Raw genomic sequence first — 27,949 nt, 5'->3', positions numbered from 1 at the left:
AAAAAAAAAAAAAAAAACTGGGAAAAATCGAGAATTTGTAGCGTGAAAACCCGAAATCCCTAATCCCAAACGTCTCTCTTCTTCCTCTGCTACTCTCTTCCAGACGATCGACGACGACCACCAGTGACACCGGCGACAACCAGCGACAGTCAGAGACATCACCGGCGACAGCAGTACAACTGCTTTTACTTCTGCGACTGCTAGCAGAAGCCAGCAACCTCCAGCGGCAGCGGAAGACTGTAAGAGCAAGAATTTTTTCCTTTGTATGCTTCTCGACTCGCCTTCTTTTCCTATTTCTATCTTTAATGAAATCGTAGGATTTTTTTTTCCTTTGTATACATTCATTTAGCCTATCAAGATGATTGCATTAAAACTGATGTTTGGGTTTACCGTTTACTTGCTGGTTATTGGCTTGTGTGCTTCTGATCACCTTGTCGTTTTTGTTAATTAAGTAGGATTGATCGCCATTGCTACTAGTAGGTCCCTGCAACCAGCCACAGAAAACCTGCAGTATTTTGATTTAGACTTGGATCAGTTAGTTGTCTTGATTGATTGGCTTTCCACACTTGACGATATACTGGAATTCTAGTGGAAGAATAAATTCAAGAGCCAGAATGGGCTTTTTCTCAAGTTAGGGAGCTTTTGCTCTTCTGATTGTGTGATTGGGAAATTAGAAATCAAGACAGAACATCTGGATTGATGCAGGGATTTTGGAGTTCAGAATATAAAATCAAGAATGACCAAAATTATTGATTATGAAGTAAACAGTAACGAGATTCAGAAGAAGAATGACTCAGTTTAGGAATCTGAATTTCAGAAACTTTAGTTGCAATGGGAAAATCAGGAAATTTGATACTTAGAGAGTTGAGAATTAATGGAATTAGTGTATGAGATGTACACTAAAAAGTAAAAATTTAACTTAAAACGTCTCGACCGTCTCAAAAGCGCCTCGGAGGGCGCCTCGTCAACTCATCGCCTCAACTAGCTAAAACCGCCTCACATCGCCTCGTTGCCGTGACAACTATGCTTAAAATGCCTCGACCGCCTCAAAAGCCCCTCAAAGGGTGCTTCGTCAACTCATTGACTCAACTAGCTAAAACCGCCTCGCATTGCCTCGTTGCCGTGACAGCTATGACCTCTATGTCTACTAGTTGCAGACAGCACTGTTCCGGTGACTTCTCCTACGGTGGTAAATAGTAGCCTCCTCATCTTATTCTTCTACGCCCCCACTTCCTTCGGCTCTTTCTTCCTCCTCCTGCAACACCACCGCCCACTCGCCTTGCGAGGCTGCCACAACTATCTCCTGCGTTCAAGGACAGAATCCCATTTAGGGATTCTTCCCAGAGATCTTCTACGCCCCCACTTCCTTCGGCTCTTTCTTCCTCCTCCCGCAACACCACCGCCCACTCGCCTTGCGAGGCTGCCACAACTATCTCCTGCGGAATAGGACGGAATCCCATTTAGGGATTCTTCCCGGAGATCTTCAGGTGAAACTTGAAATCGCAATCATATATATATATATATATATATATATATATATAAAATATATTATATATATATATATATATATATATATATATATATATATATATATATATATATATATATATATATATATATATATATATATATATATATATATATATATATATATATATATATATATATATATATATATATATATATATATATATATGCATTGTTGGTGATTATCTGAGTTTTGTCACTTTGGTTGTTATGTTTTGTTCTCCTTTCGGTGAATTGCAGTCTCAAATGAGATTAGGTATTGGGATGCAAGGGCTTCCATGGTAAGTAATAGGGTTTGTTGCTTGTATATTCATCCGTTTTTTCTGTTATAAGGAGGGAATTCTTGTCTACAAACACTTGTTCAGGCTATAATATTATTTATAGGAATCAGGGGATCAACCCGAAACACTGCTTTTAATGTTTATCTATTTTTGAGTTTTATTGTGATTTTTTCCCTCGTCAATTTACTGGTTTTTGAAAACCTATAGTAAAGGGATATTTGATTTTAACAGACCAATAAAGAAACCAACTATGTGCTAAACCAATCGGATCAATAGTTGATTGGTTAATCCATGTATGGGGTGGTGGGGAATACAAAAGACTATATTTGCAGGGCACCAGTTACTGTTGGTGATTACCTAGGAAGTGTTTCCATGAATCTTGAAAATAGGCTTTCAAAGAGTAATGTGGTTACAGAGGCAGAACTTTGGATAGATAGTTTAAAACAGGTTAGTGTCACCTATCTACTAAAAAATTATCATTAATTCAGTACATGTTACCAAAGGGGGAAAACCTAGAAGATTACTCAAAAAGTGCCATTACTGTTATGAATTAAAAAAAAAAAAACCATAACTGAAGTATTCATTATTACAATCTTGGTTGCTTTTACTTTTCACTGAACTTGAATGAATGTGCTCATTTAGAATAAGGTATTTCATAAGTATAATGAATAAAGTCTGATCTAAAGAGGATGTCTTCTTGGTGGTTTATGAATTATGCATGTTTAAGTAATAGGTGCATGATAAAATGATTCTTTATTAGCTGTTGTTTTATGTTTAAGTTAGGCCATTTTCTTACATATTTTGATCATTTCCATTCAATTCCACATCTATAGATGCATATCTATGATAAGATACACAACGAAATGTCCCTTAAAATCGCCTGACCAATACATTATTGCTACATTATACTTAGGATCTTGAACATGGTTAGTTTGCAACAAATTCCCATGGATTTAAAGGTTACACAAAACATAAAATATCAGTAGCTAAATTTTATTAGAAGTTAAGGTTTTGGGAACCTGTAGTCCTTGGTTTTGGTCTAACAATTTTTTTTTGTTGAAAATTATCGTTTAATAAATGTGATGGGATAAAGTTACTTCAGGCAGCAGAGAAACTTTAATTTTTAAGAGAAAAACAAAAAATCCTCAATCTCTTCTAAAAAAAAAAAAAGAAAAAAAAAGAGAAGAAGAAGGAAAAGTCTTTTTGGTGTTTCCCTTCTGCCACAGCTGAACCTGGCCTAACCATTGAAGTCAAACCAACTCAAATCCTTGATACAAACAGCACTTGAATTTGAATGGAGTTGACCAACTAAAGTTAAAACCCTCAAACTGGTTTGGCTAACTGTGAAACAGTTGTAAATTCCACAGACCCTTTGATCCCAGTAGAGAAGGTCTGTGTCTGAGGGGCCTCTTTGCAGGCAATCGTGACGGCGAGTTGCGGATTGCAGGCAACTCTTCTTACTTCTTTTCAGTCTTGATCACTTTTATTTCATCATTTCATCATCTTTGTTGTACATTAGCACTGGTTTGGCTCTCCTTTTACTCTCCACCTGTCTTCGTCTCTTCTTTTTGTTATTTTCAGTTTTTCGCTATCTTTGTACCCTTGAGTGTTCGTTTGGTTGTAAGGGAATGCAAATATTTGATGAACAATGAAAACCTTAGGGTCTTCTCTCTTGTCTCCATAGGGTTTTTGTCTCTTAAGGTTTCTCTGATTAGAAAATTTAAAACTTTGTACCAAAAGTCGAGTTTGAATATGCTACTTCTTGAGCTTCAAACCCACTCACATGAGAGGCTGATTTGGATCTGCCTTAATTGGTAAAATCACATGGTTTAGTTTTCTTTTTTCCTTTTTTAACCAAGCGTCTGTGGTTGAGGATTAGTGTGCCACCTGATATGATGCTAATAACTTAGAGTTGCTTCTTATTATTCTTTAAATGACAGGTCGTACTTTTACATCGACAGTGATTTTACTTGCAGCTTAATGGATGGACTGAAAGTTTCTGATGCAAATTTAGTTGTTTACATACATCCGTCAAAGGCAAACAGGGTTCCTCAAGCACTTCGTGGTGAGCTAAGTTCACTGCTCTTTAAGTATGTTATCACTCTCTTGCTTCCTGCATCTGCTGATATTTCCTTTTTTCTTGTTCTTTTTTTTTTTTTGAGTGGGGTCGGGTTATTTCAAATCTGATGTGAGCTGATTAATTTCATGAAATTTATTGCATTTCAAATAATCATTTCCATCCACTTCAATTTTCTAAGTAATTGTTTTTATTTTATTTCTTCTGGTGAGTGGTTACATTTTTAGGTAGAGTATGGATTGTGTATGGATCACCACTCAAATTAGAAACCAATATGGGGGGGTGTAGAGGGGATGTGTTGTTTTTTTTTTTTCTCTTCGCCTTTTTTATTTCTATGTTTTTTTTTTGGGGGAACCCCCCAAAAATTTTTTTTTTTTTTCTTTTTTTTTTTTTTTTCCTGTTTGATAAGCCCCTGATATCAAGAGTCTATATTCGACAAGGAAAGCACTCCCAAGGAAACGATTGACAGTTTGAAGAGTGAAGAGAGTCCTGTCGTTTTCAGCAGAGTCCTAGTGCATTCAGGCGACTGGCAAATTTGAAGCATGAAGAGTCCTTCTGCGTTAAGGTTATTAGAATTAGATTTAGAGAGTCAAGAGTCATAATACATCTAGGTTAGAGTTACATTACAGTTAGGTTTCTTTTGAAGAGTCCTACTCGAAGTAGGCTGATTTTGTTAATTAATTCGATAGGAATGTAATTGCTATAAATAGGGGGGAGGATGAGTAGAAAGGATATAGAGAGAAGTTTATGTGAGAGCCATTGCTCTTGGGTAGCCGTAGGAATCACCTACTCGCTGGTAGATTATATTGTTTCTTATTCAACTTTTATTCAAAGTCTCGTTTTTCTTCTTGAGTTATTCCACCTTGTTAAGTAACCTCATTCAGGTACTTAACAAATTGGTATCAGAGCCATCGATTCTAGGGGAATGGTCAAGAGTCGAATGGAGCAGAGGGTAGAGGAATTGGAAAGTATCGTGAAAGAGATTCAAGGTCAAGTGGGACTCCTAGCACAAAACATAGAGAAAGGAGAAAAGGCCAATGACGAGTTTAGAGATGAATTAAGGTTCATGTTATCGCAAGGAAAATCAGCAGAGATGCATACCTTAATGCCGGAGGTGACTAGAACCGATGGAGTTCCAGACACAGCAAGCGTACGATCGAACCCGGAGAAACCAAGAGACTTCCTTCCTAGACATCTTGAGATGCCAATTTTCACGGGGGAAGATCCGATGGGATGGATCGCACGAGCTGAAAGGTACTTTGATCTCGTACAAACTCAGCGATGAAGAGAAACTCGAACCGCAACCCTTTGTTTTGAAGGTGCAGCACTAGGATGGATACGCTTCCGAGAACTCGCAGCAGCCATTGTCATCATGGAGAAACTTGAAAGAATCAATGATCTATCGATTTAACTCAAAGACAAATGAAGACTCCCCAAGAAGCATTGATTAATCACAAGCAAAGTGGAACGTTTGCAGCATATAGAGAAGGGTTTGAGAAATTAGCAGCAGCAGCCGGAGCGGTAGATGGAGAATGGTTGAAGGGGGTGTTTTTCGCTGGTTTAAATGAAGAAGTAAGGGCTGAAGTTCGATTATTTGGGCTCACCAATTTGGGCCAAATAATGGACCTGGCCCAAGCCGTGGAGGACAAAAATGGAGTGGGGAAAAATAAGAAACCTCTTTTGGCCCAACCCACTCAATCAGCCCAAAATCTAACCTCACGTGTTATTAACTTCAGCCCACCCAACACCAATATTAAAGGAACCAATACGGTTCAGGGAACCGGAATGAACCAAAGCTTTAACGGTTCAGTTCGGCCAAACCAAATAAGTGAACCCGCGTCTTCCTCTTCACAATCTCGACCTGCAACTACAGCTGCGACGGGGAGCTCAGGACGCTCACGTTGGTTATCCCAGGAAGAAATCAAAGATAAAATGGACAAAGGGGTATGTTTCAGGTGTGACGGCCCATACTCCAAAGGCCATCGATGCCCTCTCAGGCAACTAAGGTTGCTTGTTACTCCACGACGATGATAGTCCGTAGTTGCAGCAGCGGAAGGAGTGATCAATGATGACGATATGGAGCCGGTGCTTGAGACGGAACTCTCGCATACCTCTTTGGTGGGGATCGATTCACCACACACACTGAAACTAACGGGACAAATAAATGGCTATGAAGTCATCATTCTGATCGATTGTGGAGCAACGCACAATTTCATCGCTCAAGAGTTGGTGGAGCCGTTGGGATTGGAAATCCAGAAAACAAAATTTCAGGTTGCTTTGGGCGATGGGACGATTAGCAAAGGTACGGGGATTTGTCGACAGATTCCGATTCAGCTAGGCGGCGAGGTCTTTGTGCAAAATTTTTACCCTTTCAATTTGGGTAGCATTGATATAATCTTGGGCGTAGAATGGCTGCAGACACTAGGGGAAGTACGCAGTAATTGGCGCTTGAGAACCATGAGCTTTGAGTGGCAGGGACGACCCGTGAAACTAAATGGGGATCCAACCTTGCTGCGATTAGAAACAACATTGAAGAGTGTGCTACAATCGGTTCAAGCAGGTGGTGATGGATATCGGCTACAACCTCAAGCATCCCGTCGGAGACGATATAGAGGTACAAGAGAGTACAGCAGCAGTGTCACATTTATTAACCGACTTTGCTCAATTATTTGCTGAACCAACCGAATCGCCGCCAAGAAGGAAGCAAGACCACCAGATACGGTTAGCCGAGAGGAGTAACCCACCTAATATTCGACCCTATCGTTACCCACATTCTCAAAAGAACGAGGTCGAAAGATTGGTACAGGAAATGTTAACAAGCAGGATTGGTACGACCTAGTGTGAGTCCTTACTCCAGTCCAAGATCGTTGGTTCGAAAGAAGGATGGCGGATGGCGTTTCAGCGTGGACTATCGTGCCTGAATAAACTCACAGCTCTCGACAAGTTTCCCATTCCCGCAATTGACGAACTGTTGGATGAGCTAGGCGGAGCCACAGTGTTTACCAAGCTTGATTTGAAAGCAGGATACCACCAAATTAGAATGACGGAAGGTGATGAAGAAAAGACGGCTTTTCGTACACATAATGGGCATTACGAGTTCCTGGTGATGCCGTTTGGGCTCTCGAATGCTCCAGCCACATTTCAATCACTAATGCATGAGGTATTTCGAGAACACTTGCGAAAATTTATTTTGGTGTTCTTTGACGATATTTTGGTGTATAGCAAGACCATGGAGGAACATGTGGCCCATTTGCGAACCACCTTTATACTTCTCACACAGCACCACCTTGTAGTCAACCGAAAAAAATGCATGTTTGGGGTTGCTACACTGGAGTATTTAGGACATATCATATCTAAAGACGGAGTCACGGCGGACCCACGGAAGATTAAGTGCATGGTGGAGTGGCCCCAACCTGCCAATCTTAAAGCCTTGCGAGGGTTTTTAGGATTAACCGGATATTACCGCAGATTCGTCCGAAATTATGGTAAAATTGCCGCTCCACTCACAAACTTATTGAAGAAAGATGCATTTCAGTGGGGTAACGAGGCAACGACGGCGTTTAATGCCCTCAAGACAGCCATGACAACCGTTCCAGTATTGGTGACGCCAGATTTCACGAAAGAGTTTTTGGTAGAGACTGATGCTTCAGGTTTTGGGCTGGGTGCGGTTTTGATGCAAGAGGGCCATCCCATTGCCTACTGGAGCCAAGTGTTGTCCCCTCGCGCACAAACCAAGTCTGTCTATGAGAAAGAACTAATGGCAATAGTACTTGCCATTCAAAAATGGCGTCATTACTTGATGGGGAGACATTTCAAAGTACGAACGGATCAGAAAAGTCTGAAATATTTGCTGGAACAACGCATTGTGGCTACTGATCAACAAAAGTGGGTCTTGAAACTTTTGGGATTTGATTTTGAGATATTGTATCGTCCGGGTAGCGAAAACAAAGCCGCCGATGCTCTCTCGCGAAGGTCGCAGGATGATAAGCAGCTTTATTCGATGACAACAAAGAACTTGGCGAAAGTGAGGGACTAGATACAGCGGTACACGCCTCGGACCGTTACTGCAAGATCGTTCAAGCCTTGTCGAAGGGATCCCAGGACTACCCCAGCTACTACCACTTCAAAAGGGCACCTTACTCTATAAGAATCGGTTAGTCATCCCCGATGGGTCACCATTAATTCCCAAATTACTTTCGTAGTATCATTCTACCCCATTCGGTGGGCATTCAAGGTTTTTGAGGACTTACAGGCGATTAGCAGCTGTGGTATACTGGGTAGGAATGAAGGCTGCTGTCCTCGAATTTGTGGCTAGTTGTGATGCTTGTCAGCGCAGTAAATATCAAGCCATGAAACCCGCTGGACTCCTTCAACCACTACCAATTCCAGATCGCATTTGGGAAGACATTAGCATGGATTTTATTGGTGGGTTACCCAGGACTAAGAGTGGAGATACCGTGCTTGTTGTAGTTGACCGGCTATCCAAATACGCGCATTTCATCGCTCTTTCACACCCTTATTCCGCCAAGGATGTGGCTATCTCGTTCAGCAAGGAGGTTATCCGCTTGCATGGGTTCCCTCGAACCATCGTCTCCGATCGAGATCGTGTCTTCCTTAGTAATTTTTGGATGGAGCTTTTTAAATCAGCGGGTACCAACCTCAAGTTCAGCAGTGCCTACCATCCTCAAACGGATGGTCAAACAGAGGTGGTAAATCGCAGCCTTGAAATTTACCTACGATGTTTTTGCGCTCGCCAACCGAAAGACTGGATTAATTGGTTACCGTGGGCCGAATATTGGTTCAATACGACGTTTCATTCAGCCACAAAAATGACTCCCTTTCAGGTTGTGTATGGACGAGACCCCCCTCTCTCTCGTGTTGGGAGGATGGTCGATCTAAAGTGGATGAGGTTGATGTGTTCCTCCGAAAGCGCAATCAGGTGTTGGAGGATCTCAAAACAAATCTGCGGGTGGCCCAAGATAGGATGTGCAATTCCGCGGATTCAAAGCGTAGGGAAGTGCATTATCAAGTGGGGGATGAAGTTTTTCTTAAGCTACAACCTTATCGCTTCCAGAAACTCGCCAAACGGCCCAATGAGAAACTCAGCCATCGCTACTATGGGCCGTACCAGATCATTGAGCCAGTGGGACCAGTCGCCTATCGTCTACGTTTACCTGATGATTCACGGATCCACCCGGTGTTTCACGTTTCACAGTTGAAGCAGGCACTGGGGCAGCACATTAAGCCGCAGCCGCTTCCAACTTGTTTGCAGGGAAATGGCGAGTTGCAGCTCACACCCGAAGCCTTGCTCAACATTCGTTTCTCTACTCAAGGGTTGCTGGAGGTTTTGATTCAATGGAAAGGACTGCCGCCTTGTGAAAATACTTGGGAATCTTATGCTGAAATACAGTCCCACTTTCCAGATTTTCACCTTGAGGACAAGGTGAAACTTTTGGAGGGGAGTATTGATAAGCCCCTGATATCAAGAGTCTATATTCGACAAGGAAAGCACTCCCAAGGAAACGATTGACAGTTTGAAGAGTGAAGAGAGTCCTGTCGTTTTCAGCAGAGTCCTAGTGCATTCAAAGCGATCGGCAAATTTGAAGCATGAAGAGTCCTTCTGCGTTAAGGTTATTAGAATTAGATTTAGAGAGTCAAGAGTCATAATACATCTAGGTTAGAGTTACATTACAGTTAGGTTTCTTTTGAAGAGTCCTACTCGAAGTAGGCTGATTTTGTTAATTAATTCGATAGGAATGTAATTGCTATAAATAGGGGGGAGGATGAGTAGAAAGGATATAGAGAGAAGTTTATGTGAGAGCCATTGCTCTTGGGTAGCCGTAGGAATCACCTATTGCTGGTAGATTATATTGTTTCTTATTCAACTTTTATTCAAAGTCTCGTTTTTCTTCTTGAGTTATTCCACCTTGTTAAGTAACCTCATAAAAAAAAAAAAACAAAAAAAAAAAAAAAAAAAAAAAAATAATATAAAAATTAAAAAAAAAAAAAAAAAATAAAAAAAAAAAAAAAAAAAAAAAAAAAAAAAAAAAAAAAAAAAAAAAAAAAAAAAAAAAAAAAAAAAAATAAAATAAAAATAACAAAATCTCCTCTTTTTTTAAAAAAAAATATTTTTTTTTTTTTTTTTTTTTATTTAAAAAAAACCCCCAAAAAAATAAAACTAAAACCACCCCTGGGGGGGGGGGGGGGGGAACCAAAACCAAACTCCAAAAGAAAAACCACCCCCCCAATTTTACCCCCCCCCCAAAAAAAAACAAAGGGGCAAAAAAACTTTTTTTTTAAAGCCCCCCAACTAATTATATAAAAACTATAAATTATGATTCCATAACTGTTGCTAAAATGGCATAAAAAATGACACTTGTAATAGATATATATGTATGTATATATATTCGTAATACTCCTTTTACTTACTGTATTGAACTATTGATTTAAACATTTGAGTCTTAAGACATTCAATCTGATTAAATATCTCTTAAAAGGATATCAACTCAATCCTTTTTAGAACTTATGACTAGGCTTTTAACTTATCTGTCTTTTATCTTTGAATTATCCTTGGCTGATCTGATTGAATCTTAAAGCTGAACTAAATTAAACAAGTAAATCATTCCACGTGATGCCTTATTTAATAATCATACAATTTCATGTAAGGTCAATCAAAGATAGGATTAGTCACTTCGGCAGGTACTACTGTACTATAGAGGAGAAGGCTGAAGAGTGTTGCATAAGTATGTGAATATAATTATAGACATATATGAGGGAATGGTGATTAGTGTGTGAACCGTAGGGGGGGGGGAGGTTGTGATTTCCCAATAATAATTGGGTTGCATCAAGGTTGTGAGTTGCTATCGTCCTTCACGGAAGCTTGACATGCTTAGTTCGCTTAGGTTTAGAACATAATTGGTTGAACTCATGCAATTAGTGACACTAGTTGACGAAGAGCAATATATTTATCAAAGAGCATGTATTCTTATTGAAATTTAATGATTAAAATAATCCACGTCAACTAGATGATATGAAACCATTTAAATTATGAAAAACATAGTTCATCTATATCCCAAAGAATATGAAACTTAGCTACTCATGGTAGCGGAGGTCTCATCAAAGATTATCTTCTCCATTACAGCAAGCTTCTTAATGATAAAATAGCAAATAATAATGAACTGAAGCTCTGCAGGGACTGTCAAATGCTTGTCGGGCAGCAACTCTATCAAGGGCTCCAATTACTAGCTGAATGCGCTGCTGAACTGCTGGGCTGATTGAGATCTTTTGTGGAAGAGAGGATGCACTGTGACTGCAATCTGATAAGCCCCTTGTTATTCAAGTATATAAACGGAAGGGCAAACAAGGGAATGCAGCATCAGTTATAGCAGGGCCACAAGAGAACGTAGCACGACTAGCATCTGATGCAAGGGAAGGGACAGGTGGCAACTCATCATTGGACAATAATCATGAGTCTGCTGTAGCCAGAGCTGCAGAACAGACACCCCAGCTGGCAGAAGATGATTTGTTAGAAGAGTAAAATCTGTTAGAGTTTGTTACGTGAAGGGGAGTATGAAAGGGGGAATGGGGGAAGGCAGAATGGGGGAGGAGAAACCAAGAAGTTGCAAGCAGAGCTTGCAGGAGAGAGGGGAAACCTTCAGGGATAGCAGAGGGTCTGAGAAGACTATCTGTTACAGCTTAGTTATTTAATTTTCTGATTCCAAGAACTGATCCATCAGTGAATAGAAATAGAGCTGTATCTATTTTCTTGATAATCAGACTGTTTGCAATGAAATGAATATTATTCTGTTGCAATTTCTTCTATCTGAAATCTGTAGTTATCGATATATTGCTGTGTTTATCTTTGATGTTGGAGGAGTAAGATTTGGATTCAGGGGGTCCTATCACAATCTATGAGCTGAAAAGGGGACTGGTTCGTGGGTCTTTTTTCTTTTGCGATGAGAAAGAATGATGGGCAGCAACTGCGAGTGGTGTGAGAGCTGATATCTCCTCTGCAGAATCCCTAAAGTTCCTTTTAATGAGGCTCCAAAACAAGTTTGTATGAGTTGGTTAAGGCTTCTCTCTCTCTCTCTCTCTCTCTCTCTCTCTCTCCTTCGATTCCTATTTTGTTAAGGAGTCCTACTCGTCAAATTCTTTCTTCCAGTTTCATAGAAGGATAAGGAATTAAGGGTTGAACCAAGTCTATATTGGTTTCCTACAAACAAGGAAAGATAGTGGAAGAGAGAGATTGTGTGGACTGTTTAGAGAAGAAATATAGAAGAATAGAGAAAATGGGGGGGGGGGGGGGGAGAGATTGACAGCGAATGGAAAAAATAGGAAAGAAAAAAAGTGAGACAGAGAGAGAAGAGATCGACAACTTGTTTTCCTAAAGTGAAGGGATAGAATCTTGGAAAAGGGGAGACTTGATAGCTTTTCTTCAATCGAAACACAAGGAGAAAAATAAAAGAGATCGAATAGGAGATAAAATAGGAAGGAAACTAACTAGAGAAAGTAGGAGAAAAAGAAGGGACTTAGGCTGTTAATAGGAGGAGAAAAAAAGACTCCTAAGAATATGGAGACACTAGAGTAGAATTAGGAAAGTAGAAAGAAAGAGAAGACAGAGACATAGGAGGCTGTTAGAGTTGAGGTTTAACTCACAATAGGAGTCCCACCAATCTCCTAAAACCCTGGAGCTGGAACTGTTTATCAAAAACTCTCTTTCTCCTAATGAAGTAGTCACGCAAACCACTCTTATCACTATCGACTCTAGGTGCTTTTGCATTATAATTTCAATCCTGCCCCGGGACCTGAAAATTAAACCTTTGTAAATATGATCTTTATGCACTTATCTATGCTCTTTTAGACAACATTGTTTTGTTGGATGAGACAAGAAGTTTTAAGACATGTAAGATGGAGACAGAATATATGGTGTCTAAATCGGATAATGAAATGGTGACAAAGTGATTATTTTGGATATTTGAGGTAAATAAAGAAGGTGATATAGAGGACACTGCCGTATAAAGAAGCCATTTTATAGCAGAAATGAGGATGCTCTGATTGATGTGTGGCAGAATTGGGAAAGATTTTGTAAAGAATGACGCCATAGAGTTGATTTGGGAGTGCCCTGAACAATGACAAGCTCGTAGAATGTCATTTGAGGTGGTGGGCCATGTGCAATGGAGGGCTATGGGTTCCCCAGTAAGAAGTTGTGATCTGATCTTGATTGAAGGATTTAGAAGAGCCAGGGCTGGCTATGGGAGAGGTTGCAAGGAATGATATTCTTTATCTAGGTGTTGTATCAAGTATGACTTTGGATAGAGCCTTTGGGGGGGCAAGAATCCATGTTACGGGCCCATTTAGCTTGGATTTTCCTAGCGTAATGGGTTGTACTTCTTTCCTTACTTTTATATCTTATTCTGCATTTATTCATTTCTTCAGGCATATCAATTTCCGGCAGTTTGCCTAGTATTTTCTGCAAGACCATGTAGCCAATTCCATTTAGTTGGGACACGGTTGAGTTTTTTGATGCTGTCATATAGAGGACATTTTTTCACGCAGAATTATATGCGGGATAGATGGAAGTGGGGAGGTGCGTCTGGCTGTGTGATCATCATATCTCTTTAGAACTTTTAAGGAAAGTTCTATCAACAGTTGTACAACGTGCTTCGATATATGAGGTGAATGTTAGATACTTAGGAAGTCTCATGTAGATAGACTAAGTGTAGTGGAGATCATAATTAGTGATGTTGCCAAGATTTTGGCCAGGCTGAGATTTAATGCAAAGTAAAATGAAAAAGATACAATATTGCAGAATTTTTGTCATCTTGCTTTGGAAATTTAAAAATTTTGGGTCGAAATAGCACATTTTTTGGTCAAAGTTTTGCCCTCTACCCCCCCCTCCCCCAGTTATTAACATTTAACACTCTAGAAGGGCCAAGCAAAACTTATAGAAAAAAAATACAATGTTTGGCTGTAAATCCAGTATCTTGGAATTTTCTGTTTGGCTGTAATGACCTCATACAAGATTTAATACCATAGTAGAGATGAGGATGTTGAAATGGATGCCTAGAAAAAATAGGAGGAAGTTGGGAATGACAATATCAAAGCTGAGTTGGAGTTGCCCCTAAACATGATAAGCTTTGTGAAGGCTTTTGAGCTGGCATGGCCATGTTCAAAGAAGGCCTTAGAATGCAATGGTTCGGAGGAGTTATCTGTTTATATTGTAGGAATAAAAGAGCTAGGGCACTGGGGCAGGCTTAGAATGGCCATAGAAGAAGTATTGATTAAACAAATGCTTAGTCTACTTGTCTTAAGTATGACCTTAAATAGAGCTGATTGAAGGGTAAGGGTCTGATGAGCACATTTATGTGTGAAATCTTAGGGCATAAAGCATGCATTTTACACACTTCGACTAGAGCTACCTTGGGTTTTATGTTGTTTTTGCAAATTTTAGGACTTTTAAAGATTTAAGCAAACAATTGGAGTTTTGGTTATGAAATATGCAATTTTACACGTCAAGAGGTCCGTTCAAATTTTCAAGTGCAAAAATAGGCCTGATCTAGGGCATGATGGGCTAGAGATGTGATTATGGGCCAACTCCAAAATACTTTAGAAATAAAGAAGCAAATTTTGATCTACGTCTGAGATTAGAAATTATCAATCATACCTACAGAGGTATTATTGAAAAATTCTGTAAAGAGAGTCCTAATGGAACCAAGCTGGATTGTATTCCACTCCAGAAAGGAAAGTCTTGTTCATCAAGTTATAGTGCACTCTAAAAGCTTCCTCAAGTCAAAAACATGGAGAGGAGTCTTTGCATGCTTCAATATTTTATTTCCTATTTGGGACTTGATCAAAGAAGGAAAAAGAGGAAAAAGAATCCTATTCAGAGAAGGAAGAGGGGAAATCCCGTTTTTGGGTGTCTCTGTCCAGTTTCGATCAAGCCCTTCATCGAATGGTCATCCGGTGTCCAATCGAGCTGATTTTTGGAGGAGAGCTTTACAACTTCTTGATCCTCAAATCCAACGGTGAAATTGTGCATTTGAATCTCTCTAAGTCAGTCCGAATAGTACGCCAAAACCCTCCTAGGTTGAGTCAAATAGGAATTCTGAGTTTGATTCAAACTATGTCAAGAATCATATCCCATGTAATCTAGGAAATTACTCTATAAAAGGAGAGCATACTCCAACAAGGGTTTTTTTTTTGAGTTTTGGAGGAACATACTTTCTTTTCTCTTTAGTTTATTTTAGGCCGTCTACACTTTTTCTTTCTTTTTAGTTTATTTAGGCTTTCTCTAGTTTTCTTTGATTGATTATTGGGATTCTAGTTTCTAGATTGAATGTTTAGGTTCAAATTTTCTATGTAATGCAACTTCAATTTCAATTTCAAGTTTCAAGTTTGAGGATTCATTTTTCTTTGGGTCTAGCAATTGCAGATATAGATCAATCCAAATTTGGTTGTTAGGGTTGGTTGAGAGTCGAATCGTTCGTTCAAGTTTTTTTAATTATTCTAGATTCAAAAATGCAAGTAACCTTCACCAATAATCTTCTCTCCCCCCTCCATTCCCGATCTATCTAACCCTCCATATTCTTAACTTAGGATTTATTTTTTTAACATTTATTTATTGTTCTCCTTTCCCCTGGGTCCTTAATCAAGGATGCCTATAGTCGTGCCTCTCTTTGGCTAAGGTTTCCCTTTTCCTTTTAATGTTTTGTTATTTATTTTCTGCAATTTTTTTCTCGCACATATTTATTGTCCTCCTTTCCCCTGGGTCCTTGATCAAAGATGTCTATAGTCGTGCCTCTCTTTGGCTAAGGTTTCTCTTTTCCTTTTATTGCTTTGTTATTTACTTTCTGCATTTTTTTCCTCTTTAATATCCGATCCCCCAATCGGTGGACTGTAGCTACCGACAAAGGGTCCACGGTCAAAGTCATCCTAATTATACTCCCCTTCCCTCGATCCGAGCGACACTTGGATTACTTCCCTTTTATTTATTTATTTATTTATTTGCATTCTCATTTTTTCCCCCTCCTTTTATTTAGCCCTTTTTTTTAATTAGATGATGGTTACGTTATGTTTGTTTTATTTTTTAGTCTTAATTCGATCGCTTTAAATGTATGTGTTAGGACTGCTCATTTAGTTTAATTAATTAGTTACGCTACCATTAAGAGGTTAAATTTTAAAGTAGCATATCTCCCCGAGATCGACCCGTTAACTACAAGATACCCGCTCATTTGTCAAATTTTTTTTTAATTCTTGCTTCAGGACAAGCTTAGTCTAAGTGTGGCGGAATTCAAAAACTTGTTTGGAAATAAAAATAACCGCAAGCACACGGTATCGTGTAGCTAACGGGTCGATCTCAGGGAGATATGCTACTTTAAACTTTGACCTCTTAATGGTAGCGCGAGAGTGCAATGATTCAAAATTCTAAACTAATTAATTAAACTAAATAAGCGGTCCTAACATATACATCTAAAGCGGTCGAATTGAGACTAAAAACTAAAACAAACATAATGTAACCATTCATCATCTAATAAATTAAAAAAATGCATAAATAAAATGCAAGAAAAAAATGCAAACAATACATAAATAAATAAAAGGGAAGTGATCTAAGTGTTAGCTCTGGATCGAGGGAAGGGGAGTATCATTAGGAAGATTTTGAACGTGAACCCTTTGCTATAGCTTATAGTCCACCAATCGGGGGAACATATTTTAAAAAGAAAAAAAAAGCGAGGGAAAAATAAATAACAAAGCAATAAAAGGAAAAGGAAAACCTTAGCCAAAGAGAGGCACGACTATAGACATCTTTGATCAAGGACCCAGGGGGAAAGGAGAACAATAAATAAATGCGAGAAAAAAATTGCAGAAAGTAAATAACAAAACAATAAAAGGAAAAGGGAAACCTTAGCAAAAGAGAGGCACGACTGTAGGCATCTTTGATCAAGGACCCAGGGGGAAAGGAGAACAATAAATAAATGCTGAAAATTAATCCTAAGTTAAGAATATAGAGGGGTAAATAGAAGCACGAATGGAGGGGGGAGAGAAGATTATTGGTGAAGGTTACTTACTTGCATCTTTGAATCTCGAATAATTAAAAAAACTTGAACAAACAATTCGAATCTCAACCAACCCTAACAACCAGATCTAAAATGATATAGATCTGCAATTGCTAGACCCAGAGAAAAATGAATCCTCAAACTTGAAACTTGAAATTGAAATTGAAGTTGCATTACATAGAAAATTTGAACCTAAACATTCAATCTAGAAACTAGAATCCCAATAATCAATCAAAGAAAACTAGAGAAAGCCTAAATAAACTAAAAAGAAAGAAAAAGTGTAGACGGCCTAAAATAAACTAAAGAGAAAAGAAAGTATGTTCCTCCAAAACTCAAAAAAAAAAACCCTTGTTGGAGTATGCTTTCCTTTTATAGAGTAATTTCCTAGATTACATGGGATATGATTCTTGACATAGTTTGAATCAAACTCAGAATTCCTATTTGACTCAACCTAGGAGGGTTTTGGCGTACTATTCGGACTGACTTAGAGAGATTCAAATGCACAATTTCACCGTTGGATTTGAGGATCAAGAAGTTGTAAAGCTCTCCTCCAAAAATCAGCTCGATTGGACACCGGATGACCATTCGATGAAGGGCTTGATCGAAACTGGACGAGAACACCCAAAAACGGGATTTTCCCTCTTCCTTCTCTGAATAGGATTCTTTTTCCTCTTTTTCCTTCTTTGATCAAGTCCCAAATAGGAAATAAAATATTGAAGCATGCAAGGACTCCTCTCCATGTTTTTGACTTGAGGAAGCTTTTAGAGTGCACTATAACTTGATGAACAAGACTTTCCTTTCTGGAGTGGAATACAATCCAGCTTGGTTCCATTAGGACTCTCTTTACAGAATTTTTCAATAATACCTCTGTAGGTATGATTGATAATTTCTAATCTTAGCCGTAGATCAAAATTTTCTTCTTTATTTCTAAAATATTTTGGAGTTGGCCCATAATCACATCTCTAGCCCATCATGCTCTAGATCAGGCTCATTTTCGCCCTTGAGAATTTGAGCGGACCGCTTGACATGTAAAATTGCGTGTTTCATACCCAAAACTCCCAAGTGTTTGCTTAAATCTTGGAAAGTCCTAAAATCTGCAAAAACAACATAAAGCCTAAGGTAGCTCTACTCTAAGTGTGTAAAATGCATGCTTTATGCCCTAAGATTTCACACATAAATGTGCTCATCAGGGTCCATGTTGCCAACCCCATTTAGGTGGAATTTTGCCGAATTGTTGGGGTTTTTTTGTTCGTTGCAAAATTTTTTTTGGGGGTAAAATTAACTTCATTCCTCAGAGCAAACAGAACACCCTGGAAACAACATACACAGCTCCCGAATCCTGGTGTTGGGGGGAGGGTTGGAGGTGGAGTTTAGCAGTAAGGGTCGAGGTTTGAGCCTTCCTCGCATCCCTATTCTCCCTTGCATGAGAGGAACACTCATTATAGTGGAGACAAAAAATGTATAAAAAGGTCTATCCTTAGGGATGCTCGTGAATTTGTTATTGCAAGTATTGCTACTTCATTTTTGTTTTCCTTCAATTTTACTTTTATTATTTGTCCCATCCCTGTACCTGATCCTGTTTTATTGGTATAAGGGTTAGTTGTTGCTGTGTGGTTATGAACAACTTGGATTGTTAAAAGTCGAACCAACTTGACTTGTTCTACCATGGTGCAATAGTTCTACTCATACATACGGAAATTGAGCTTTTTGACAGCTCCTGGTCTAATAAGAGATCTGTTTGGTGCCATGCTTTTGCAATTAGCATCAACCTTAGATCTTCAACATTTTTTCTTTCCTATTATATAATCCTAGTCCTGTAAACCCTTTTTTTATCTGCCATTCTCATTACTTGAAGCCTTCACATTTCCAAACAGTCTTCGATCACATACCAGGTAGAAGTGACACCATTGTGGGTGTTGCATAACTCACTTTAACTGTATTACCTTAATCTTCTGTGGGTCTGGAAAATGAAAATCAATAATTTCTATGATCATTAAAGACAAAATGTATGCCCACTCACTCTTTTCTTCCTTGTGTTGATTGAGGCACAATGAGGCGTGTAGATCTCCAGATAATCATTCAAAAGAAAATGTGGTGAAAAGAAGATTCTGAGAAATTAGAGTTCCTAATTTCATCCGTAAATCGAAAAATTGCAAAATAAATCAAATCAATTTCTTCATTTATCCTGCTTTTCTTGAAAGAAAGAATACTGGAGGAATCTTGACAGTACTCTTCTTTTGTGTAAAAGCCTTGTATATGGAGTTTATGTGACCTTACAGCTTACCCATCCTAGATTTTAATAGATCAAACTTTGCCTTTGCCCTGTACCTGTCCCAATATGGGCTGGCAGGATGGATTATCCACTCAACTTCCTCGAGTCGCCAATTGCCATCGCTTATTTAAGCAATTGATCTCTTCCATGAACATTAAATACTCACAATGCAAGTGTTGACATATTTATGCAAATTTGTAAAGGGAAGTGTTCTGCCCCTTGCTAGGTGTACTGTTTGGTTTTGGATTCAGACCCCCCTGTTTTTCCAAATTGTGATATGAATTGACTGCTCTGGTTTTGTTGGTGGAACACTGGTTAATTTAACTCACAGGGATTATTGCTATTTAGTATTCGTAGTTGTATAAGTGGATTCACTTACCTGGTATGCTGGTTTTCTTCAACAGGTATAATGAAGTATTTGATGGTGTTGTCTTGGTTTACGATATATTGTCTCAAAGTACTAGTGCAAAGATTCTTCCTGGACTTTCCCCTTATTTTGGAGTCAATGTAAAAGCGAAACTCTTACTTTTTTCTCCAAAGCCAGACATGCTGTTAGGTACATGTGACATGATCCTTCATAAGTTATTATTGTTCTTTTAACATATTTATCTATCAGTGTTGCACTCTTTAGCCCTTTCTCCATTTCAGTGATATCAATTTGTAGTTTTTGTTGCTTACTGGAAGATCAGAGCAGTTAGCTTGTAATAAGTGTTGTCTACTTTTGAAGGATTTTCCTTAATATAATTAGACCTAGTTGACTTCTATTAAGTATAAGGAGGAGGAAACTCAAAGTGTGGTCATCTCTCCCTCCCTCTCCCCCCATCCCCACCAAAAAAAAAAAAAAAACCACCCAAAAAGAAAGAAGGGGGGGGGGGGGGGGCTTTGAACAGTTGCATCCAATGCCAAGTATACAGAATTGTTTTTCTTTTTGGATGAATAAATATCATTACCAAAACCCCAAGAAGGGAAAAGAAGAACTATTCAAAAGAGGGAAAGAAAAAGGAAAAGTGGCCTTTAGCTACTAAACCGAAAAGTGGAACTTAGGCCTTTGGTGACAACAATAAGCCTGTTTCTTGGGATATCGTTAACTGGGGGATGGGGAAAGATATGCAATTTAGAGGAGACATCAAAGTAGATGACTTTCCAAATTGAGTCCAGGGTCTTAGAGTTGGAGGTCCATCTCCTTAGGTTTCGCTCCCACCAAAGGTGGTGGATATTAGCTCCAAAAACAAGCTTACCAACTTCGTCAGAGATGGACTTCCTGGCAAAGGATCTTAAGACCCAATCCCAATCCCAATCCCTAGCAAACCCAAGGGAGCATCTGGAATGAGGCTGAATCGAAGCAATGGCTTTCCCCCCAAAGCAAGCGGGAGAAAGGGCATTGAGTTTAGTTTCTTCTTTGTCAAAAATAAATGAATATAAGAATATGCTCCTCCAGCTTCAGAGGGAGTGTTGGAAGGGAAAAAGGGTCCAGAATTATGTTCATCAAGGATTGGTGCTTGTGTGGCCTGATGTTTAGTTTCTTTGACAAAAATAACTGATCAGAATATGCTTCAGCTTCAGAGGGAGCGTTAGAAGGGCAAAAGGGTTCAGAATTATGTTTGTCGAGGATTAGCGCCAGGCGTTAGCATAGTTGTCAAGGCGTCGCCTCGGCGTCGCTTAAGCGTCGCCTCGGCGTCTGGGCTCCTTCAGAGCGCCTCAAATTGGTGTCGCCTTATTTTTAGGCAATAAGGCGTCCGCTTTTTTTTTCTTTTCTTTTTTAAATCACGAGAAAGATGCCTAATCGAAGGCATATATTGAAATAATTATTAGATTCTGATTGTAAAGTTATCTATTGTTTGAACCTATATGCATATGTATAATGATGCTACATGTGATCAAATGTTAAAATAAAAATAAAATCAAACAAAATCGAAAGAGAATAAGTTCTTGACTCAAGTCTCACACTCTCATTGTCACTCTAATCCCTAATCTCTTTCTCTCTTCCTCTCTTCTTCTCTTCCATTCTCGCGACGACACTCCAGCAAGCGGTGGCCAACAACAAACAACTTCTTCTCTTCCTTTCTTCTAGCGACTTTTAATTTAGGACCTATTATGTGTGGTTTGTAGTATGTTGGATGACTTGAGGTAGTCTGATATTTAGTTTCTTTATTATATAAGATATGATAGATTTAGAATGAATGAGATGTACACTAAAAATTTCACTTAAGCCTCAACCGCCTCAAAAGCGCCTCGGAGAGTGCCTCGTCGACTCATTGCCTCAATTAGCCTAAACCGCCTTGCATCGCCTCGTCGCGGTGACAACTATGGGCGTTAGTTGTCGATGGGATTGGGACTTGTTTTGAGTTGGATTTGGAATTCCAGGTTCTAGGCTGAGTCTACTTTATTTCCTAGTCTAGATCTACTTGTATTTTCAAAATTTTGGTTGGAGGCTTCACAACTTGACTGTGAAGCTTCAATAAAAAACCATAGCTTCTTTCCTCTCTTTTTCTCTCATCTGCATTCTATAATTACACAGACGGAAATAGCTCCATTGCTGAGTGAAAGTCAAAAGTTCCAGGTCTATGGGTACTTAGCCCAGCAGCAGTTGCATGATCACGATGGTAAGCTCTAAGGTCTCTGAGAGACCCATGGAGTTAAAGATGCTGGGATCGGGGCCGAGGCAAAAGTGTGCTGTAATGCTTCGAGTCATTAGGGTGCTGGTGCTGATGGAGACATTGAGTGAGTGAGATGCTGAGGAGCAAGAACTATGCCGTGTCTTTTCTTAGCTAGCTATATAGATTGCCTTATTGCAAAAACTATTATTGGACAATGGGCGCCATTGTCTTCTCTGGAAGTGCTTAATGCACAATGCTCTCAAGTCTGCTGAGTCATTTGATACCAGGTTTGGTTGGATAAGAAGTGTAATTATTTTGCTTGAGTGTAATTTGAGCATTTGACTGATCTAATATACTTCTTAGTTGGTAAGAGATTGACTAGAATCCATTAACCTGGATCTGTTCTTGGATAGGTAGATCGGCTAGGTCAAGACAGGCGTCGGTGGTCAAATTAGGGTGAGGGTTGCCTTCAAGTGAAGATTACCTCAAATTTTAAAAGAGGAAAGTTGGCTGGAATGGATCAGCTGCACGGGTTAGGGCGAGTGTTCGGGTTTTTTGAGAATAGGGTTATGTGGGACTCTAGGGTTTTGAATGGAAAGGTGATAGAGATGGTTGGTTCAAGTTTCCTGTTGAGGGGAAGAGTACTCGATCCAAATTAGGGCCTGTTTTGATCGCTGGAATGGCATGTGGATCATAGTTGTCACGGCGATGCGAGGCGGTTTTAGCTAGTTGAGTCGATGAGGCACCCTCCGAGGCGCTTTTGAGGCGGTTGAGGCATTTTAAGCATAGTTGTCATGTTGACGAGGCGGTTTTAGCTATAGTTGAGGCGATGAGTCGACGAAGCGCCCTCCGAGGCGCTTTTGAGGCAGTCGAGGCGTTTTAAGTGAAATTTTTACTTTCTAGTGTACATCTCATACACTAATTCCATTAATTCTCAACTCTCTAAGTATCAAGTTTTCTGATTTTCCCATTGCAACTAAAGTTTCTGAAATTCTGATTCCTTAACTGAGTCATTCTTCTTCTGAATCTCGATACTGTTTACTTCATAATCAATAATTTTGGTCATTTTTGCTTTTATATTCTGAACTCTAAAATCCCTGCATCAATCCAGATGTTCTGTCTTGATTTCTAATTTCCCAATCACCCAATCAGAAGAGCAAAAGCTCCCTAACTTGAGAAAAAGCCCATTCTGGCTCTTGAATTTATTCTTCTGCTAGAATTCCAGTATTTCGTCAAGTATGGAAAACCAATCAATCAAGATAACTAACTGATCCAAGTCTAAACCAAAATACTGCAGGTTTTCTGTGGCTGGTTGCAGGGACCTACTAGTAGCAATGGTGATCAATCCTACTTAATTAATATGAACGACAGGGTGATCAAAAGCACACAAGCCAATAACCAGCAAGTAAACGGTAAACCCAAACATAAGTTTTAATGGAATCATCTTGATAGGCTAAATGAATTTATACAAAGGAAAAAAATCCTACGATTTCATCAAAGATAGAAATAGGAAAAGAAGGCGAGTCGAGAAGTATACAAAGGAAAAAAATTCTTGCTCTTACAGTCTTCCGCTGCCGCTGCAACTAAGGTGGTTTTTGTATGACGAAAAAAAGAAGCAGATATAAGAGAGTCGCAGGTGTCGCTAGCAGTCGCAGAAGTAAAAGCAGTTGTACTGCTGTCACCGGTGATGTCTCTGACTGTCGCCAGTGTCATTGGTGGTCGTCATCGATCGTCTGGAAGAGAGTAGCAGAGGGAGAGGCAGAGTGGAAGAAGAGAGACATTAGGGATTAGGGGATTAGGGAATTAGGGATTTTGGGTTTTCACTCGACAAATTCTTGATTTTTCCCTTTTGTTTTTGTGTTTTTTTTTTTTGTTTGGGTTAATGAATTAATGTTACAAATGATCCCATGTAACATTTATATAAGCATTCAACCATTAGATTATTCCCAAGTGGAATCTAGTTTCCAATTTATTTTTTGGCCTTTGATTTGGAATAAAAATGGTGGTTTTTTAAAATCCCATAAGGCGGTCACCTCAGGGTCCGAGGTGTCTGAGGCGATGCCAAGGCGACCGCCTTATGAGCTCCAACTGAGGCGAGTATCGCCTCAGACCCTCTAATGCCACTAGGACGCCAAGGCGTCGCCTAGGACAACTATAATGTGCATTTTAAGGTTTTTGGGTAAACACAAAAGAAAAAAAAGGTTTGGGCTGTGAAGGATTGGGAGAAGAATGGATGTGGCTGAGGTTGGTTTAAACTTACTGTTGTCAGAGAAATCCTTGGACACAGCTTGCGTGAATTGAAAACTTGAAATAGAAATAACATCTTGCACTAAGAACATGAAAAGAATGCTTCAAAAGTATTACCTGGGCTTGACACCGCACTGGTCTTGATCAAACACATGACATTTTCTTATGGAGAAGGCGTGTTGCAGCAAAATGCTTTTCATTGATTTCAAAATTCTTGTGCCATATTCACTCACCTTAAGACTAAAAGAATATACTCTCTACAGTAAATAGGAATGCCCCAGTCCAATCCTTAACTTATTAGGTAACCTAAATTGACTAGGAAACTGAAATTGACACAAAATAGGCCTTATGGGTCCAACTAAACACTTGAAATAAAGACTATTAGTACCATTTGGATCACTTAACTAAAACACCAACTAAGACTAAAGTATGGGACTAACACATTGAATTCTGTATGTAACCCTGTTACCCTACCCTTTTTTTTGGGGGAGGTGAGGGCTGTTGACCCTACTACCTGTGCTTTAGGCCCATAGAAGTGACCCATATTGAAAACCCAAGGAACAAAGGTCCCAACCATCTGGCAAGGCTGCATGATAATGGCCTTCACACTTTGGAAGTGTCTGTTGCTTCTGTGAGCAGTCACCCATCACGTGGAGGAAATTTCTCTTTCGCTAAGTGGAAATCCTACACTAAATAAATGCTTAATTTCACTGGTTAACCTGGTCATCATGTGCCACTAAATGTCACTTTGATTTCCTTTAATATGATTTTGTTTAATCATGCATGGTTGCTTTCTTTCAAATTAAATATTTTTTACAGTTATGTACTTATCTGAGTTATATTTTCTATTAAAATCACAAAATCTGTGATTGGGAAATATTCTTGTCTTCCATTAAATGGCTTCTCATTTTCAAGTGATAGATAATCTGCTTACATTTTTAACATTGCTGATTATTTCTAATGGTCCAATATTCTAGAAGGGAAGGTCATGAAGCTGCGAAAAGAATCGATTCATGTCATTGTACTTGGTTTTTCATATGCAACTATTGCAGAGGAAGATACTCGTGAAGAGTTTAGACATAAAATTGTGAGATTGTCCTAATCAAAAGATTAATATTTTTAAGTGACATTATATCTTATTTCTCATGTTATAATCATGCCAAGAAGGCAAGAATATGATTTTCTCATTTTTCATTGTTTTAGAAACATGGCGAGGAAGTATTTGCAAGCACACTTCACAAGCGACATGTGATCAAGGTTGGAAGCATAATACGCTTCTTAATCAAGAGGTGACTTGTTTTTATCTTCTAGTAGATTTTACAAGTACTAATGTTACCTTTTGTAGGTTTTACCGTGAAATATTATCCTCTTTTTTCTTTGATAGGTTTGAATTTTTTTAGTAGAACCAGTTTCCTTGATTTAATGGACAACGAATGGATTTGTTTTGTTACCGTATATGATAATGTCACCAAAGTTCTTGATATGAATGTCAAATTAATTATACGTATCTTCCCTACAATCCTTGCTCAGACAATTGCTCCCCCACGCCCTCTTCTATTTTTCCTGGTTGTGGGGGGTGGTTTCTTTTAGGTGGGGAGTGTTTTGTTTCGGTGGGTGGCGGTGGTGCTGATGGTTTAAGCTACAATAGTCTTTCCTTGGAATCCTGTTAAAAAGCATTACCATAACTTTTCTATGTTTGACATTGTATTTCTCTGTGTAGCTTTGACGAGGAGATTCTTCACATTTCTGGGTCTCTGATTCCTGCTAATACTGGAAGTGTTGGCTGGTTGGATAAACATATGAAAGAAAGTTCAGAAATTGACAGGTTTTGGAAACTCTCATTTTCCTACTGGTGTAATCTTTTGTCCTGTTTGGGGTAGAAGTTTGATTCTCAGAGCCAAGGAATTCAAATTTATCGTGATTTTACAGAGTTTATATATTGAATGCATGCAGGAGCAACAAGAAAAAGAGAGAGAGAGATATTGGAGGAGAAATGGAGGCTCATGGTGGTCAACTAATTAATGGGGATTATCCACCCAAGAAGTCAAAGAGGCAGAAAATAGTTGAAGAGCTTTGAGGCAAAGAATTCTGGAGTTGCTGAGGCACTTTCTCATCACCCGCGAGTTTTCTGTTTTTTGGTTGATGGTGATAATGCCTCACTGTGGTTTGCCTAGGCTTTGCATTGTATAAGTTTTATGTAGAGTAGCTAGAATTGATTAGTTCAATTAATCTAACTTGTTTCAAGGTTTTATAGCTGCTGATGTCTGTTTTCTACTCACCATCTTTTTCAGAGAATATTTCTGGTTACTGCGTATGTAAGAAATAGAATGTAGGAGTGCAGCTATGAAAAAACTAGAACAACAACTATTCTTTTTCAAACAAAATGGGGTTGTTTACATGATTGACTGTTGATTTTTCATCACTTTTCTTAAGTAATCTCAGGTCGTCTTTATTTCTAATTCCTTGTATATGGATTAAATTGCTTTTCTCTAAAGGGGTATTTATATATCATTGAATGTGATTATCACCTCAGGTTGTGTTATCTCAATCGATTTTCTTTTAATAAGTCATTATTTAGTCAAAAATGATTGCTTTGTGAGATATCTTTATGATTAAATCTAATCACTTCATTATTCGTACAATTATGACCAAAGTAAATTTCTGAGTCTTTGCTTGTTGCTAATTATGAAGTGTTGGTTGGTTAGACATCTTAGAGAGTTGAGAAAATGAAAAGGTTGTGAAAACATCGCTTTTTTCGTTACAATTATAATTTTTATCTTTGTTTAGGAGTTTGACTTTCGAGTCTCTGTAACTCAAATGCACCATGTTTTAGAATGTGTATTTGTTGGTAAAAAACAGAAGAAGAGAGAATGTGTATTTTGTTTTTTTCTCATCTTCCAGAGCTTTGCCTAGGATTGATTCTCAACTACACATAATGGGACAGGAGGGTGCACATCGGTGAGGGTTTTAGTGTATATAACCCTTAAAGTAGTGTCTTGATAACTTTTAGTTGCATTGGAAGAGAAGAAGAATTACAAATCGTAGCATTGGCTCCTTCCTTCATGGGATTATGTGAAGTTCAACTCAGATGCCTTTTGAATGAACTCTAAAAGTGGGTTGGGTTTCATTATAAGAAACTTAGAGGTGAACAATTGGCTGCGGTCTCCATTCCTACTGATTTTTTGAGGTGATTGAAGGTGAGGCCCTGGCATTAAGAAAAAGACTTTTTCAATGCCTAAGTGACTTATGGTGAGATAAAACGGAGGTGGATTGCCAAACCTTAGCTAACTTTGTTAATGGAATAGCAGATGTTCCTATCTCCATTTACAATGTGGTTAAGGACATCAATTATCAATTTCTTAGCCTCTAAATTCTTAGATTGTGTTTGTTTGTTTTTTTCGACAGAGACTAACAGCTGTGCTAACTCCGAGACAAGGATAACTATCTCTGTGCCTAGCAGAGTTCACTGGTGAAGGTCCACTTCTTGGTTATCCAAGCTTTGTAAGAAGAAGAAGAAGATAACTTTCACGTGCTTGTGAAGCCCCGGTGAATTTATTCACATCAATGTGACAGAAGGAACTCATCACATTGTATATTTATTTGTTTCCTGCTTTTCTTTCACTGATTTCAATAAACCCTTGCCATTGAGTATCTAATTGAATTGACGAAAGCTCCAACTTGAGTTCGATCTCTCAGAATGCTTGTCGGAGTGAGTGAATCAACAAGCAGCCCGCCCATGCAATTCCCCCCCCCCCCCCCCCCCAAAGAAAAAAAAGTATAGCGGAATAGAGTGATTCAAATAGTCAGCAACCTAACCTGAGGGAAGTCATAGATATAATCACAAAATGTAGGGGACCTAAAACTAAACCATGATGGACTTAACAAGGACGAATGGG

General features: G+C 38.9%; 1 protein-coding gene across 5 annotated transcripts; it reads left to right on the top strand.

The window, feature by feature from the left end:
• On the top strand, positions 1-26,741 carry LOC149023574 (uncharacterized). Of its 5 annotated transcripts, none has more exons than XM_089144119.1 (7): positions 1-239; positions 3,770-3,898; positions 19,614-19,765; positions 25,031-25,140; positions 25,257-25,342; positions 25,774-25,878; positions 26,007-26,741. In XM_089144119.1, exons 2-7 carry the CDS (start codon positions 3,789-3,791, stop codon positions 26,128-26,130), a joined length of 687 nt encoding a protein of 228 aa, XP_089000245.1. In that variant the 5' UTR covers positions 1-239; positions 3,770-3,788; the 3' UTR covers positions 26,131-26,741. The 5 variants fall into 5 exon arrangements, with proteins under 5 accessions (XP_089000245.1, XP_089000244.1, XP_089000242.1 ...); XM_089144118.1 differs by having other exon boundaries at positions 3,785-3,898; positions 26,007-26,740; XM_089144116.1 differs by having other exon boundaries at positions 3,749-3,898; positions 26,007-26,740.
• The last annotated feature ends 1,208 nt before the right edge of the window (positions 26,742-27,949 follow it).

This window comes from Hakea prostrata, chromosome 2, assembly GCF_041222555.1.
Source record: "Hakea prostrata isolate BN-2017 chromosome 2, UWA_Hpros_2, whole genome shotgun sequence".
In the NCBI taxonomy this organism is placed as follows: domain Eukaryota; kingdom Viridiplantae; phylum Streptophyta; class Magnoliopsida; order Proteales; family Proteaceae; genus Hakea; species Hakea prostrata.
Note: the sequence above shows the minus strand (reverse complement) of the source record. Positions and strands in the feature narration are given on the sequence as shown.

Coding starts and splice junctions, on each gene's coding strand:
- LOC149023574 (XM_089144119.1), top strand. CDS start 3,789: ATGGATGGACTGAAAGTTTCTGATGCAAATTTAGTTGTTTACATACAT. Junction 3,899..19,613: donor CTAAGTTCACTGCTCTTTAA/GTATGTTATCAC, acceptor TTTCTTCAACAG/GTATAATGAAGTATTTGATG. Junction 19,766..25,030: donor AAAGCCAGACATGCTGTTAG/GTACATGTGACA, acceptor CCAATATTCTAG/AAGGGAAGGTCATGAAGCTG.